This window comes from Hydra vulgaris, chromosome 05, assembly GCF_038396675.1.
Source record: "Hydra vulgaris chromosome 05, alternate assembly HydraT2T_AEP".
In the NCBI taxonomy this organism is placed as follows: domain Eukaryota; kingdom Metazoa; phylum Cnidaria; class Hydrozoa; order Anthoathecata; family Hydridae; genus Hydra; species Hydra vulgaris.
Window position 1 is genome coordinate 20,310,001 of NC_088924.1, and position 17,500 is coordinate 20,327,500.

General features: G+C 27.5%; 1 protein-coding gene across 4 annotated transcripts in view; it reads right to left on the reverse strand.

Annotated features, from left to right (window-relative positions):
• LOC136080673 (A disintegrin and metalloproteinase with thrombospondin motifs adt-1-like) overlaps window positions 1–17,500 on the reverse strand; it is a 164,362-nt gene that overhangs the window by 35,124 nt on the left and 111,738 nt on the right. For all 4 annotated transcript variants that reach the window (XM_065797617.1, XM_065797616.1, XM_065797618.1 and 1 more), the window contains one exon: window positions 3,846–3,977. In XM_065797617.1, coding sequence (XP_065653689.1) covers window positions 3,846–3,977 — 132 coding nt within the window. The remainder of the gene's footprint in view (window positions 1–3,845; window positions 3,978–17,500) is intronic.

Genomic DNA, 17,500 nt, shown 5'->3' on the forward strand with positions numbered 1-17,500 from the left:
CGGCGGCCTTGTTCGTCAAGGTTTGTGTTTCGGAGTTGTAGAGTTGAGAGAGGGTTATGACCACAATTAAGTAGCCTCCTTGTCTGTAGTGGCCTTCTCGGCCTTGGGGAGGTGAATTTAAAAAAAAAAAAAAAAAAAAAAAAACTATACTTCCTTGAAATATTGTATGAAAATCAATTCAAAAAATAAAGAGTTACACCCATAATAGAAGTTTTTATTTAATTATACACACACACACGTATATATATTTATATATATATTGTGTGTGTGTGTCATTATATAGTTTGAGGTGCCTCAGTTATTGTTTTAGCTCACCTGTAATCTACTTTATATGTATGTTTGTGTTCTGTCTAAACCTCTGGCGCTGTGTTGACTCACACATAAGTTCTATCTGTATGTTTGCGTTCTGTCTGAACTGCTGGCGTCGTGTTGACTCACCTGTAAATTGCTATCTGTATGTTTGTGTTCTGCCTGTTTATGTTTACATGTATGTTTGTTTTCTGTCTGAACCTCTGGCACTGTGTTTACTCACTCATAAGTTACTTTATGTATGTATGTGTTCTGTTTAAATGTTTAAATATTCTGTTTAAATGTTTAAATCTGTTTTGATGCAGTGTGAGCTCTTTAACTAACTAGACACTTTTAACTTTTCTTTATTTCCAGTAAATTCTGGGGTACCTAAAGGTTCTATCCTTGGTCTTAACATCCTTACATCGAAAGTAGCTCTTTTTGCTGATGACTTAATTTTATACTCCTGTTTTAATAAAAAATCTTCTCTTTTTCGACCGCTTATAACAGGCAGCTGATTTGAATCTGATCTATCTTCTGTATCTGATTGGGGCTCACAGTGGTTTATAAATTTTTCCTAATTTTAATTTTTCCAACAAAACTCAGTTATTTACTGCTAACAACTATCGCAGTACTGTCCTATTTTGATGAATGGTAACCCTCTCACTGAGCCCTTTTCTTTACATCTTCTTGGATTATCATTTACTAATGACCTTCATGGAAAACATTTATACAATCAATTGGTAAATTAGCATCTGCTAAGGTTTCTTCTCTTTATTAGGCTCGCCATTTACTTCTACAAACTTCTTATTCGCCCCTGCATGGAATACTGTTTTCATATTTGGGCTGGTTCTTCTAATGATGCTTTTTCTCTTCTAGACAAGGTCCAAAAACGCATCTTGAATAAAAAGTTATTTTAAAAAACAAATTATATCGCTTTACTTTTAGATTTTTATATTATATTTAACAAAGAATAAAGCGGGGCTAGTTAGCAACATTTACTAAGCAACTACAACTACATATTAATAATTACAGAATATTTTTTTTATTAGAGACAAAACTTAACCTGGGGCCAATGCTATAAACAATTCAAAGAATTTATCAGGAATATATCTTTTTGTAAAAACGTAATTTTTTAAATAAATTAGTTTAGTGTCAAAAAATGCATAAACATGCAATTTTCTTGCCGTTTGATTATAATTAGTAACCATTATAAAAAAGAAGGAAATAATACATCATTAAAATGACAAGCTATTTTAATAATTGTTATGGCAACTCTTTTCATTTTTTTATATTCAAGTATTTGGTGATTAAATTAAATTTGCTATTTCCTGTAAAATGTTATGAGTTAAAAAAGGAAACATTTAACGGTTTTATAAATTCTTCTTCAATTTTTAAATTGATTATTATTTAACCTATTCTAAGAAACAACATGTCTCGAAAAAACATGCACACACAAAAAAAATATAAAAAATTATACTGATTATCAAGATAATTAAAAGTGGCGAGCTTTTCACAACTCTTTATAGGTCAACAACATAGATGAAACAATTGGAAGTGGTTCAAACACAAGATTGTTTGCGCCATACATTATTATTAATTCAAAAAAATGTATGTACAAAAATTAGTGCCTAAGTGATTCAGCCAATGCCATATACGCAATATCTCCATCCGGATGGATGAAAGATAAGCAGTTTGTGCATCTGTCCGGATGGATGAAAGTTAAGCAGTTTGTGCAGTGGCTCACTAGCTTGTACATTCCCGCTACAAAAATAGTTTAGGTAAATAGTTTAGTCAATTTGTTAAAAATTAGATTAATCAACTAATTATTTTAATTAATAAATAGAAATTTGGTTATCTAATTATTGGTACTCATATTTTAGTTGTAGATGGACACTTGATACATGTTACCTACTGGGTTGCACTTATTTGTATTAGAAACAATATCTTTTTAATTTGCTTACCAGCTCATTCGCTACATATTCTGCAGCCACTAAATGTCAGTGTTATTTGCCACATCAAAAAAGTTTTTTTTCATAAGTCAAATTACTTTTAGCTCTGGTGTAGTTTTTACAAATAGTCACTGGATTTCAAAATACTGGTTTGTTTCTGCTCAACATCAAGAAAACCATTGTATAGCTCCAGCTCTAAAGTCAAATTCACTGTCAACTCAAAAAATAACGCAGCTATTTTTTAAAAATATTTTCAGTATTCAACAGTTAGGAACTGTTCAATACATTTTGTATAGTTAACTTTATTCAATGAATTTAAATTACGGATATTACATTTTAAAATGCAGATATCAAGCTATCTTTGTAAATTTTACAAGACTCTTTTACTGACAAACAACTCTAGTCTGAAAGCAATAAATATGTTTACATAATAATGATTACATTCTGCATCTATACTGATACTCTTGCCTGCTTTATAATAGTGGTTGAGGATTAGAATAGAATTAGTGGACACAACAATATTTGTAGATTAGGGATTGTAATTGGGTTCAAAGTGAGCACCACCAAGGAGCAATTAAATTGGGTTCACTCATCTTCCCTTATTAATGGTAAGGAAGTTCATGCATTCTTCCTAACCATTGGCAAGGAAGGATGCGTGAATTTTTTATTTAAATGCTCCTTGGGGGTGCTCTGTGACAAGACTGTTAGGTCGCCTTGGGGCACCTAAAAACATAAAAGTAGTTTTCTAGTTACCTAAAAAATTTGTAGACTAATTATAGTTAGACTTAAAAGTTAGTCGACTAATTTTAGTTAGAACAAAAAATTTAATTGATTAATTTTAGTTAACTAAAAAATTAGTTGACTAAATTTAGTTGGACTAAAAATAAGTCAACTAATTTTAGTTAGACTAAAACTAATATTAACTCCCACCAATAACGCCACCAGACATTTAAAATGTTTTTAAAATATCTAACTAAATTTTCTGAAACAATTAATCTTCTAAATCTATTTTACAGATCCTGTCTTCTTTCATAACATATCAGTAACAGAGATATAGCAACAAGATTAAAAGTTTCAAGGCCATCCTTATATCTATTATTTGCCACTTCACTCCTACACTTAAGCATTTTAATCCATTTTGTCCATATTTTAAATCCTCTAATAATAAAAAGACTTTAATGTGATAAAGATAGTTGTCGAATTGAAAGCCTTTTTAAATACTTGGAATGATACTTTTTATAAAATTGTCAAACTAACATATAAATTAATAAGATAATTATAATAATTTTTTTACAACATTCTCTAGTATGTTGTTTGTATTTCATTGATAAAACTAAATTAATAATAAAAAAAAGTAACATAAAGTGAACTCACTATTGACATATATTCTATTTCACAATACTATATGCTCGAAACAAATAATAAACAACATCTATTTGTAAATTTAAGTTTAGTATCAAAAACTAGTTTTAAAAAATTTGTAAAAAATACAAAATGTTTCCTAGATTAAAAATAAATTTGTATTGAATTCAAAACCTTAACACCTACATGACTTATTTAAAAAAAATTTCTTTAGTATTTTAATATTTTAAACTATTTTTTTACCAGAACATTTTCTCTCCTCATTAGCAAAACCATCACATGAAAAATCTGAATCTGAATTATTACACTGTCTTGTTCTACTTATCAATTCAGAGTCACTGCAACTTGTCCAGATGCTCCATTCTGTCCAAAAAACTAAAAAATAACAACTCAAAAATAATGAAAAAACAACAACAAAATAACAAAAATGAATATAAGATACAAAAACTAAAAACAAAATACAGAAAATAAAATAAAAATACTGAAAATGAAAATAAATAAAATAATAAAAATTAAAATTAAAAAATGTAAATAACAAAAATAGAATTTGAATAATGAAAACAAAAGTTAAAATGAAAAAAAAATAAATAATGTAAACCAAATTACATAATGAAAACAAAAATTAAATAATAAAAACTAAAATAAAGTAATAAAAATAAAATTTGAACAATAAAAAGAAATTAAATAAATAAAACAAAATAAAATAAAAATAAAATACAATTAAAACAAAATAGATAAAATTTAATAATGAAAACAAAAATTAAATAATGAAAATAAAGGTTTCAGAAATATTGGATGCTTTTAACATAACTCAGACAAAACATGCTTTTTATTTAAGTTTAACATGCATTATTAATAAGCAACGTTTAAGGTATGTAAAATGAAATACTTTCATAAATATATTTTAGATTTAGCACTGGAACTGTATTTTAAATGTATTTTGACTATTATTACTATTACTATTTTTATTATATTTTTTTATATTATTATTAAAAATCTCTAAATTTTAAATGAAACTACTATAAAAAAAAATTACACAATTTTTTCATGCTTACAAATTTAAATGACTCATTATAAAATGACTAAAAGTCCATTGTTCACATAAATTTAAATGACTCATAAAATGACTAAAAGTCCATTGTTCACATAAATTTAAATGACTCATTATAAAATGACTAAAAGTCCATTGTTCACATAAATTTAAATGACTCATTATAAAATGACTAAAAGTCCATTGTTCACATAAATTTAAATGACTCATTATAAAATGACTAAAAGTCCATTGTTCACATAAATTTAAATGACTCATTATAAAATGACTAAAAGTCCATTGTTCACATAAATTTAAATGACTCATTATAAAATGACTAAAAGTCCATTGTTCACATAAATTTAAATGACTCATTATAAAATGAATAAAAGTCCATTGTTCACAAAAATTTAAAGAGCAAAAATAAAAAATAAAACTAAATTAAAAACATAAGTAAAGCATATTTTTTAAGATATTATGAAGTATATACAGGGACATGCTGGTTCTAAAAAGCCTATTTCACTTGAAATTTCCAATGTTACATAAACTTTTGTTCCAAAGAGGGCTTTTATGTTATATACATGAAAGAAATAAACTTCTTCAGCTTTCATTACAAAATTTAATTTAATTTAACAAAAAAATTTTATACTAACTCGACTGAGATAAATTGCATTACCAGCCACCTTTTTGAAAAAATCCTGATTTTCATTCCATGTCAAAAACATTGTAAAATAGTTATATAATCGATGTACACACACTTAACTTATTGCACTTTACTTTTTAGACAGTATAAAAACTGCTGGTAATTTCATTTTGTTATCTCATCATTGTTGCATTTGTTTTTTTTATTATGGCTTCTGAAGGCTGCATAAATTATTCTGATAGCTTTTTTTATAAATGCAATAAACATACAGTGAAAAAATAATAACTAACTCAAAAAGCCCTTCTAACTGAGTTGAGTAACTTGGTGAGTGAAACAACTTAGTTCAAGATCTTTGACTAACAGAAAATCAAAGTGAGATGTTGGCATCTCAACATCATAAATGGATTTTATTAAACATTTATATCAAAATTATATGACATTCTTATTGTTCAACAAATTTGATATAAACTATAACACACAAGAACAGCACCTCTTCATTGATGCATCAAAATGTAAATGCTGTTACAATGACAATATACATCTTTACAATGACAATGTACATCCATTTGTTCCCATTTTTTATTCTTTATCAATGAGAGAAACCTTTTGTTGCTATACAAAACCTATGATAATAGTAATAACTGTTTTAGATTATTAACTGTTGTTACTAAAGTAGACAACACTGTTTATTTCTTGTCTCAAAGCTTACTTAAAATCAAAGTTAAGCAAAAGTTGTTCCATAATTTGTTTTTCTGCAAATTTGCTATCCGGATCTTTTATTATCTCAAATTTTTTAAGTTTATAGAGACACTCTATTTCAAATCTTGTCATGTCTACCTATTATCATCTCTTTGTGGCAAATCGTTGAATTTAAAAACTTTGTTGTAAAGCAAAATTTTTGTTAGGTGTCATGCAAAAAGTAGTTAGGCACCATTTTTTACAACAAACAATCATTTTTAGACATTTGCTATAAGAGTTTATATATATATATATATATATATATATATATATATATATATATATATATATATATATATATATATATATATATATATATATATATATATATATATATATATATTTATATTTATATTTATATATATATATATATTTATATATATATATATATATATATATATATATATATATATATATATATATATATATATATATATATATATGTATATATATTTGTTTATTTGTATATATATGTTTATAAACTAATTTATATAAAATAATTGTGGTAGTAGTGTAGTGGTAGAGCACTTGCCTCATAAGCAAGAAATTCCAAGTTGAAATCCTACCACCTCCCTTATACTATTGAGCTCAACCTGTTTCTCTGCACAGCAGCCTTGTTATCAAGGTTCCTGTTTTGGAGTTGAGAGAAGTTTATAACCTCAACTAAAGTAGCCTGCTTGACTGTGGTAGCCTACTTGGCCTTGGGAAGGTGAATTAAAATAAAAAATATATATTTATATATATTTATACAGTAAAGGTCTTAAAACTAATGTTCGTGGTAAAAAATGACTCTCTACTCTTTGATATATAAAAAGACAAAATTATGTACCGTTTATGTCTAAACCATCAACTTTAATTGAGAAAAATAATAAAATTTAAGCGTTTTTTAAAAAAAACACGAAATAGGACCACAACATGGTTTTCAAAGTGGAAGGGCAAAATTTTAAATTTCTATAAAAAGTTGTCTATATTTAGAAATTTCTAAGAAAAAAATATTTTGAAAATTTTGAAAAAAAACAAAAAAATCTTTAAAGCTGAAGACAATCCAGCGAAAATTTCTTTAATAAAAATAAATAAAAAATAAAAATAAATTTAGTATCGAGAGAAACTCGTATTAATTGATATTTATAAAATAATAATTTACAAACTCTCATACATGATGTCTACATTCAAGAATATATATATATATATATATATATATATATATATATATATATATATATATATATATATATATATATATATATATATATATATATATATATAAATTAGTAAAAAACACTTATCTAACTTTTTTCTTCAACTTGAAGTTTCACCATTGCTGGATCATCAGGAAGAATTACTAAATCTCAAAAAAAAAAATTCAATTTATAGAAAAAAATATTTTATGGGAAGTTATAAATTATTATAAAAAAATTTTAATTACTGTGTTTTTTTGGTTAACGGGAAGTTACAGAAAGTAATTATTAAATAAGTTTCTTTGGAATGGGGATAGTTTAATTTGGTCACTTGTTTTTATGATTTTTTAAGAGGTATTTATTTCCGTGCCTACATTTAGAAATTAATTCAGATTTTTTATTAATTTTGTCTAGTTTTTTTACTAACATGCCCTAGTTTACTTTTTAAAGGTACTAGTAGCCTACAAGGGAGTTTATTTTGAAAATTTGGTTTGTGACCTTTCAGTGAAACAAACATTTGCCCTGGTGCAACTGATTCAATTCTCACATCTAAATTAATTTTTTTGGCAATGTTTTTTGGTAACATTGCAAAACTAATTTAGATGAATTAATAACTCTATTCAGAAAAAATTAGGTTTACATTAGTGGAAAAATACCACTGATGTTATAGATTGGTTTTCTAAAATTAACAATAAAATTGAATGCACATTTATACAATTTGATATTATTGATTTTTACCCCTCAATTACAGCAGAAATTTTAGATAAAACAATAGAATTTGGAAAATCCTATTTAGAAATTACTGAGGACACTATCCGTATAATTAAGCACTCCAGAAAAACTTTACTCTATTTTAATAACATCCAAATTAAAATAATCATAAATTTAATAATAGTGAATTTTCTTGATATCACACTTAACCTCTCAGAAAGTTCTTGTAAGCCCTACAAAAAGCCTAGTGAGGAATTATTGTATATTAATGTGAATTCGAATCATCCCCCTCAAATTCTAAAACAATTTCCATTTTCAATTAACAATAGGCTAAACCAAAACTCTTCTAATGAAAATATTTTTAACTCCTCTAAACGCGTTTATGAAGATGCCCTTAAAAAAGTGGCTTTCAAAATTTCGAGCTAAAATTTGAAAAGAAAATTGCAAAAAAGCGTAATAGAAACAGAAACATAATTTGGTTCAACCCCCCATACAGCAAAAATGTTTCAACAAATATAGGTAAAATTTTTTTAAAATTAGTAGACAAACATTTTCCTCCCTCTAATAAATCACATAAGATTTTTAACAGAAATACCATTAAAGTAAGTTATAGTTGTACAAAAAATTTAGAAAGAATTATAAAAGGCCACAACTACGCGTTAATTAATAAAAATGAACATATAAAAGAAAAAAACACTGATTATTGTAATTGTAAACAAAAAATAGATTGCCCTCTAAATGGAAAATGCCTTTCGAAAAATGTAATTTACAAGTGCATTGTTTCCTCACAAAACCCTGATAAACAATATATTGGCTTAACCGAGGGGGAATGGAAAAAACGTTATGCCAACCACAAACAATCGTTTAAACACAAAAAATATTCAAAAGAGACTATGCTGTCAAAATATATTTGGGATTTAAAAAAAAAAAAGAAAAATTTTAATTTACAATGGTCTATTCTAAAATCTGCCCCTGCCTATAATAACATTTCCAAAAAATGTATGCTATGTTTGCAAGAAAAATTTAAAATAATTACTCATTTAAATCAAGAAAATTTATTAAATAAAAAATCTGAACTAATTTCTAAATGTAGGCACGAAAATAAATACCTCTTAAAAAATTATAAAAACAAATGACCAAATTAAACTATCCCCATTCCAAAGAAAATTATTTCATAATTACTTTCTGTAACTTCCCGTTAACAAAAAAATATAGTAATTAAAAAATTTTTATAATAATTTATAACTTCCAGTAAAATATTTTTTTCTATAAATTGAATTTTTTTTGAGATTTAGTAACTCTTCCTGATGATCCAGCAATAATGAAACTTCAAAAAAAAGAAAAAAAAAAAGAAGATAAAAGTTAGATAAGTGTTTTTTACTAATTAATTATTGCTCTGTTCTTTAAGAACATTGAGCACTCTATTTGTAAAATACACTAACATAATTTACATATATATATATATATATATATATATATATATATATATATATATATATATATATATATATATATATATATATATATATATATATATATATATATATATATATATATATATATATATGAGGGGTGCTCAAAAAAACAAAATTTTTTAAACGCAAATGCACAAGAAGCCAAGTTTGGGGCAAATTTAAAAAAATATGACAACAAAAAAATTTTTCCAAAAATATTGAAATATTATCTTGTGCTTAAGCATCAAAATACCCCGAAAAAAGCCTTAAATAGTTCCCAAGTAACTTGGCTTTGAGCACAAGGTAAATGTCAATATTTGTAACTTTTTTATTAAATGTGCTCATAATGGTTTAAATTTTTTTTTTAGACTGCTGTGCATCCTGGTTTTTTCATATTTTTATTTAAATTAAAAAAAGATCTTGCAAAAAAATACGCAAAAAAAAAATAATTTTAACACGCATTTAACATAAGAATGCATAGTAATTCTACACTAATATGACTTATATATAATCACATTGTTCGATGTCTCAAAATGTTGCATCATTGCAATTGGCCTTTCAGCATGGTTATTTACACAAACAATACTTTTTGCAAAGTTTAGAAATAATCTATATAAAGATTGCGTGTGCCAATACTGATTTGGCAAGGTCAGCCAATCAATTTGTTGTTCATCTATTCCAATCATCTCAAACATTAACCAGGAGAATTCATTGATCAAAGAGCTAAGTTATGAGGTTGTTGATTAATGTTTAGTTCAAGTGTTAACGCTTTTTTTACATCTTTAATTATGTTTATTTTTCGTTTTAAAGTAGCATGTCGCTGGTTTTGGATATGAAAATATTGCAGTAGCAATTTTTTTCCCTCTTCTAGTGCAACGCTATCATGCAGCGTGGCTAAAGAACCAGAGTTGAGTCTAAATACCATGTATGCTTGAATAAAGAATTTAACACAGCATCTACGGCATCTGGTTTTGCACTGCTTTATACTGATGCATTTGATAAATGACAGTAACATCGATATAAGGAGCTTTGATTGTATCATTTGATTACAAATACCACTTAGCATGAAAGCAAACTACAAGTTCTGTTATTAACTTAACACAATACTGCTCCAAAATTTGCATTTTTTTCTTTAATAATGAAATTAAAGTAAAAAACAAGAAATTCAAGGATTTAAAAAAAACAAAACATATTTATTTGACTTAATTACATTAAGAGAAAAAAAACAAAAACAAAAAAACAAGTGTCTATCACTAAATATTTTTAATCAAAGTTGGTATAAAAAAAAAAAATTAAAAAAAAGCTGCCCATAAGTTTAGCACACCTGGATTTAAATTTGCTTTAATAGCAAGATCAATAAGGGATATGTCCACCTTTGTTCTTTATGGATAGTTCACATCTTCTTTTAATAGAATCAAAAAGTTTTTGGCAATAATCAGTGGATAACGACTCAGTTGAATGACTTTTTCAAACTTTCCCTAAGATGTTCAGCTGATGTTACTGGAGCTTTAGTGAGTTTGCGGTCCAGTACAGTCCATACATTTTCGATTGGATTAAGGTCAGGTGATCTAGCTGGGGACTGAAGTAACTTAAAGTTGTTTTCTTGAAAACAAATAGTAACCATTTTCGCCTTGTGATAAGGAGCGCTGTCTTGTTAAAATTGCAGATCTGACTCATTGCTAAAAAAGATGTCTCAAGTCGGGATCAAATGATTTTCAAGCTTTTCGATATATAATTATGTTGATCCATACGACCATTATTTAAGTAGCAGAGACCTGGGCCGTCATAAGTGATGCAACCCCATATGCCTACCAAACCTCCACCACCTTGTAGACATGGCACGAGGAAGCGATTATGAAACATCTTATTATAGTGTCTTCAGATAATCACTCTTTTTTTTCAGTTAATAACTGTAAAATTGGATTCGCCACTAAATATTATTCTTCTTAGTTCATAATTAGTCATTTTCAAAATTGCTTTACAAAATTTGATACATTTTAACCGATCAGTTGGTTTAAGCAGTGGTTTTCTGGCAGCAACATAGCAATAAAGTTTTCGATCAATCAATCTTCTATTTACAGTTTGTCTTGAGATATGATTTTTTAGAGCCAAGTTAACTTCTTGTGTAATCTCTTTGGCAGAGTATTTAGGGTGTTTTTTTTGCAATTCTATAGATACTATTATCATCGATGATACTTGTTATTCTTGGTCGTCCAGATGGGTTTTTGTCTGCAGTAGTACCAGTTTATTCAAATTTCTGATTTGTTCTGAGTACACATGTACGAGATACAGACTTAATAGTTTGAGCTATTTCAGAACTGTTGAAACCACCAAGATGTAGTCTTACAATACGCTGTTTTTTTTCAGAGCTAATTGATTTTTTTTCATCTTATTGGTCAAATTACGGACAAAATTTAAGCCAAAAATACCAAGTTTATTTCAAATGAGGTAATACATACTTTGTATATCTTAGAAACTTTTGTATAGATATTATGATATTATGTAAAAAAAGGATAGTTAAATTTACTTTTTAGTAAAAATTTGATGTCAAAAAGTAAAAAGTGGCAGGTAAAAGACAATAAGAGTGCAAGTGTGCTAAACTAATGCGCGACTTTTTTACACCGCTTTAATTAGTAGTCTCTGCATAAGCTAAAAATAGATGGTTTTCTATTTTTTTTATTTTATAAGGTTTGTTTTAGTTAAATCTAAATAAGAAAAATAGAAAAGACATACAAAGTTTACCGCCTATTAATCCAATTTAAAGAAGAAAAATGAAACATAAATCTACTGTGTGCTAAATTTTTGAGCAGTATTGTATATTCTTTGTTTTTTTGAAAAAAATCAATTTTAATTGAAAGAATGTGCATTTTTAAAAAGTATAGAGATTTCCCTAGGAATCTCGCATGATGAACAGCTCTAGTCTTTTTAATTTTAATGTTAGAAGCAGAAAGACAGCTGACCACTAGCTCTGCTAACTCTTTTCTATCTTCCCTGACAATATCATTTCTTGATAAGTAAGACCTACAATAGTCAAGAGATTCTGTAGCAGTTTTTTCAACAACAGTTCAGCATAACTTCTTCCCAAGAAAACTTAACTAACAAAAATGGTTTACACTCGAAATCGAGGCTGCTCGAACAAGTTTTTGAATTGTTTAAACACAGGATTATCAGATGCCGTAGTTTTTTCATTCAATTTAGCTTCACAGAAGTGTGCAATTCTTAACTCAGAAACATGTCTGCAAGCCAAGAGAATTAGATACTTATCTAGATCAGAAGATATTCTAATTAGAGATCCTTTATGTATACCTGTATTGCTTGATGTTGTATCAAAACAAAGTAATCCAATCTTTGATTCAAGATTGAACTCTTTTAGGAGTTTTATTATTCTGTTATACTGATCTTCCCCTGATGAAGAGGCTAATGGTGTAACACCGAGAAGATGTGACTCTTTATCAATAGTTGGGAGAACAGCTAGTCTGTCATGCTTTCGTTTTTTTCCACTATTGATTTCAAAAAGTGTTTTTCCATCAAAATGAACGATGCATGGGTAGGGAGATGCTTGGATGCTAAGTTCGACATCTTCTTTAGCAACAACTGCCATTTCTTGAGCTGCTTGTTCCATCTTTCTAGCTGCTGTTGATCTGCTGAACTTACATTTTTAAGATCAACGCCAGAACTATCAAGGATTGCAGCAGCAACTTTTGTTAAAACATGGGAAGAAATATTAGTAATTGTAGCAATCAGGACAACATTACTAGAAATAATATCTCTTGGAATCTTAGCTTTTATTATACTATTAGACTCCGCAGAACACCCATATCTTGGGCCAAAATCTGAATCAAAGGATGAATCTTTGCTCATGTCCAGACTAAATTCCAACGCTGAAATTAATTCCACTGATTTTGCAGCATCTTTTCTAGATGGATTTCTTTTTCTTGTATTCTCCAAAGCAACATACACTATTATTATTATTATTTAATATTATTCTTTCCGAATTTTTCATCAAAAATTTGTCAAGTTAAAAAAGATAATAATGTAAAAAGTAATAAAGCAAAAATAAAAATCAATGGCGGAAATAATGGTGAAAGGTGAGTTTTTAAATTCAGTAAAAGGTTATGAAATGGATTACCTTCTCGCTGTATTTCATGTCTTCTGGCCTGAGAAATAACTTGTTGTTAAGTTCTTGATCGTATATAAATACTACGTTCTCTTTCTAATCAAGGTTGGATCTATTTTTGTCTTTTTTATCCAGTTTTGTAAGTCAGGTATTCCTGCCCGAAAGATTTTTCCCAGTTCTTTTCTAAAGTCTTATTGCTTTTTCAATTCTAAATACGACATCCTGTGCATGTTTTTTTTTTAATTGCAATAATGTTTGTTCAACTTATTCAGCTTTTGAATCAAGCTATTATCTAATTGAAGAAGAAATCCAACTTTAAGTCATGAGCCCTTTATTTGGCAAAGAATACACTTAATACAATGCCGCTCAACACACCGTTCATATTTCCTTTTTACTGAGCAAGCAATTATTAAAGAATTTTTTGATGTTTAAGGAAGCATAGACCGATTAAAAGCAATGTGCTGTAAAATACCCAATCCAGTTGGCAGTTGATCAACATTTTTATTTTTTTTTTCAACATCTTTGCTTCCAACAAAGCTGCAAGCAACCAATTTTATAGTTAGAAGTTACTGGAAGAGAAAAGATAAAGATTGTAGAACAAGATAACAATTGACAGACAACTTAAAAGATTGCAAATTATATAAATCAGGAAAGCAAGATGAAGGAAGCGAATTCCAAAGAACTGATGTTTAAGGAAAAAAACCAGATGAATAAGAGTTTTTGGAGCATTTAGGAACAGTCACAGAAAAAGGATGAGACTTAAATGAATGACGAGTAACACAAGAATGAACTTCAGTAGATGACACAAGAGACTAGCTCTTTAGCGCGGTGCCCATTATAGTATTTGTAGAAAAGAGAAAGAGAAGCAACTTTAGCACATTGTGATAACGGTTGGAGGTTGGCTGCAACTTGTCTAAAAGCGAAAGGGCATCATTAGAAGATCTGCCCCAGATATTGCAACAGTATTCAATACAAGACTGGATTTGAGATTTACAGAGATAAAGAAAAGAATCCGGACCAGAAAAGTGTCAAGCTCAATAAAGAGATGCAACCTTAACAGATGCTAACTTTGCAACGGATTTGATATACGGTTTGCAAGAAAGATCAGAATTAAGAGTCAATCCTAGAAGACGAAAGGTAGATGGCTAATTGAGTACATTACTGTTCATAAATACAGAACGATCTAAATTATTGTGATAACGATTGGCTGAATAAAATTAAGTTTTATCTGAATTAAAGTTCACCAGCCATTGTGAGTTCCATGCTGTAGCAGAAGTGAGATCCTTTTCAAGCTCAAACTTCCCCTCCAAGCAATCAGAGTGTTGGCTTCTTTTCATGACAAGAATAAATAGTATCATCAGCAAATAATGCCACCTTAGATGTGAGAATATCTGGAAGATCGTTAATGTAAATTAAAAAGAGTATAGGGCCAAGGATTGAACCTTAAGGAACCCATGAAGTTACAGAATATAAAGAAGAGTGTGTCCATCGAGGACAACTTTTATACTACAATTGGAAAGAAAGGGTTTAATAATCTTAAAAATATTACCAGATGCACTATAAAAAGTAAGCTTATGGAGAAGACCAGCATGCCAATCTTTATCAAAAGCTTTAGAAAGAGGAATGGCTTTAACCACTCCAGCTGTGGAAAAAGAAGATTGAAATCCATATCGATGATTAGAAAGTAAGTTATTAGATTTAAGCTGAGAAATTAAGTGTTTGTTAATTAAAGATTCAAAAACCTTGCTTATGATAGGAAGACTAATAGGATGGTAGTTAGATAAATCAAATCATTCTCCAGAATTTTTAAAAAAAGGGATAAAATGCCGCTTTCCAGCAGGCTGGAAAACAAGATTCTGATAAGCACTTATTAAATAATTTTGAAAGTAAAGACGACAGCTCTGGAAAACACTTCTGCAAGACTATAACAGGTATGTTATCCGGACAACAAGCTGTAGAAAAGTCTAAGCAGGAAGTCACTTTAGATACAGAAGCATGAATTGATACAAATATCAAGCAGTGGATCAACCTGTTTGTTGGCTATATCAGGTAGAATGTAACTAGAAGAATTAAGAAATGATATTCATGAAAAGTTCTTAGCAAACAATTCAAAAAAACAGGTGACAAAGTCTGAACCATACAAAAAGGTGGAATAACATATTTTCCTTTTTTATTGATACTATTAAAGATTCTCCATGTTGCGAGAGCCTAATTTTTGTGATGAAATACTAAATTTCATGACTTGAGAATTGCAGTCTTTCACGTTAGACAAAACGTTTTTACAGTGGTTCCTAGTAGTAATAAACAGACGTCTGTTTTCTGGAGAATTGTTTTGCTGATAGATATGGAAGTAACGGTTTCGATTGGAGATTGGAGATTTGAGATTGCAGAAGCACAATGTGATGAAAACTATGGATAAACCAACTAAAAAAATAAAAATAAAAAATTCAGCAAGGTTGATCCTCTGCAACATGAAATCTTATTGAAATAATATTTAAAACTGAAAAAGAACTCATAACAAATTTGTTACCTGGTTTTGCTGTTTTGACTTTCTCAATAATAAAATGTGTTTTTTTCATTTTTCTGTTTCGCTTCTCTTTATCACTTTTAAAAAGTTTCACTACTATTTGCACTTACAACTATCAATTTTTGTGACTCTTGCTTACTTTCTATCTTAACTTTCCATTATAATTTTAACAAAATTTTGACAAAATATGCAACACTATTTTGAAAGAAATGACATTCACTTTGTTAAAAATATACTATGGAACAAAAATGTTTACTGCAGAATTCCCCAATATACATTAATGTTAAATCACTGTTGTCAATTTTTTTTTTAAATGACTTTTAAGAAGGTTAAAAGAAAACTTGTTAATTACTTGAGAAAAAATGAAAATAATAGAAAATTGCAACCAAACAAATGAAAGTAGACTCTAAATAACACTTAAGTGTCTTCACACATTTAACGTTAAATGAAAATTTGTTTCCTTTGTTAAATGCGCGTTAAAAGTTTTTTTTGCATATTTTTTTGCAAAATCCTTTTTTAACTTAAACAACAATTATGAAAAAACCAGGATACACAACAATCTTATTAAAAAAATTTGGACCATTATAAACACATTTTTAAAAAATAATAAAATATTGAGATATACCTTGCACTCAAAGCCAAGTTACTTGGGGACTATTTGGGTTTTTTTTCGGGGTATTTTTTTTTATATTTGTTACAAATTTGGATTCTTCTGTATTTGTGTTTTAAAAATTTTGTTTTTTTGAACACCCCTAATGTCTATTTATATATATATACATATACATATACATATATATATATATATATATATATATATATATATATATATATATATATATATGTATATATATATATATATATATACACACATTTATATGTATATACATTTATATAAATTTGGATTCTTCTGTATTTGTGTTTTAAAAATTTTGTTTTTTTGAACACCCCTAATGTATATTTATATATATATATATATATATATATATATATATATATATATATATATATATATATATAAATATATATATATATATATATATATATATATATATATATATAGATCTATAGTTTGTTGGCTTTGGGAAGAGCGGAAGGAAAAAAGTGATTCTTACGCCAACACATACGTCACTTTTAATTACTTTTGACTTTCGTCCAACATTTCCGTGTAGGACGAAAGTCAAAACCATTAATTTAATTACAAATTAATTGTTATATAAAAAAACCACAAAAACGCAAATTTAATTGATCAGAATGTTTTTAAAAACATTCTGAATGTTTTTCAAACATTCTGAATGTTTTTAAAACATTCTGAATGTTTTTAAAACATTCTGAATGTTTTTAACAATATAAACAATGTTTTTTTTTTTTTTTTTTTTAATAAAATGTTTTTATTTTAATTTTTTTTAATAAAATGTTTTTATTTTTATTTTTTTTACTGTAAATCATGCGCGGAGTGTTGCTACATCAACTATCTTATAGCCTGACTCGCAAGGGAGTGCT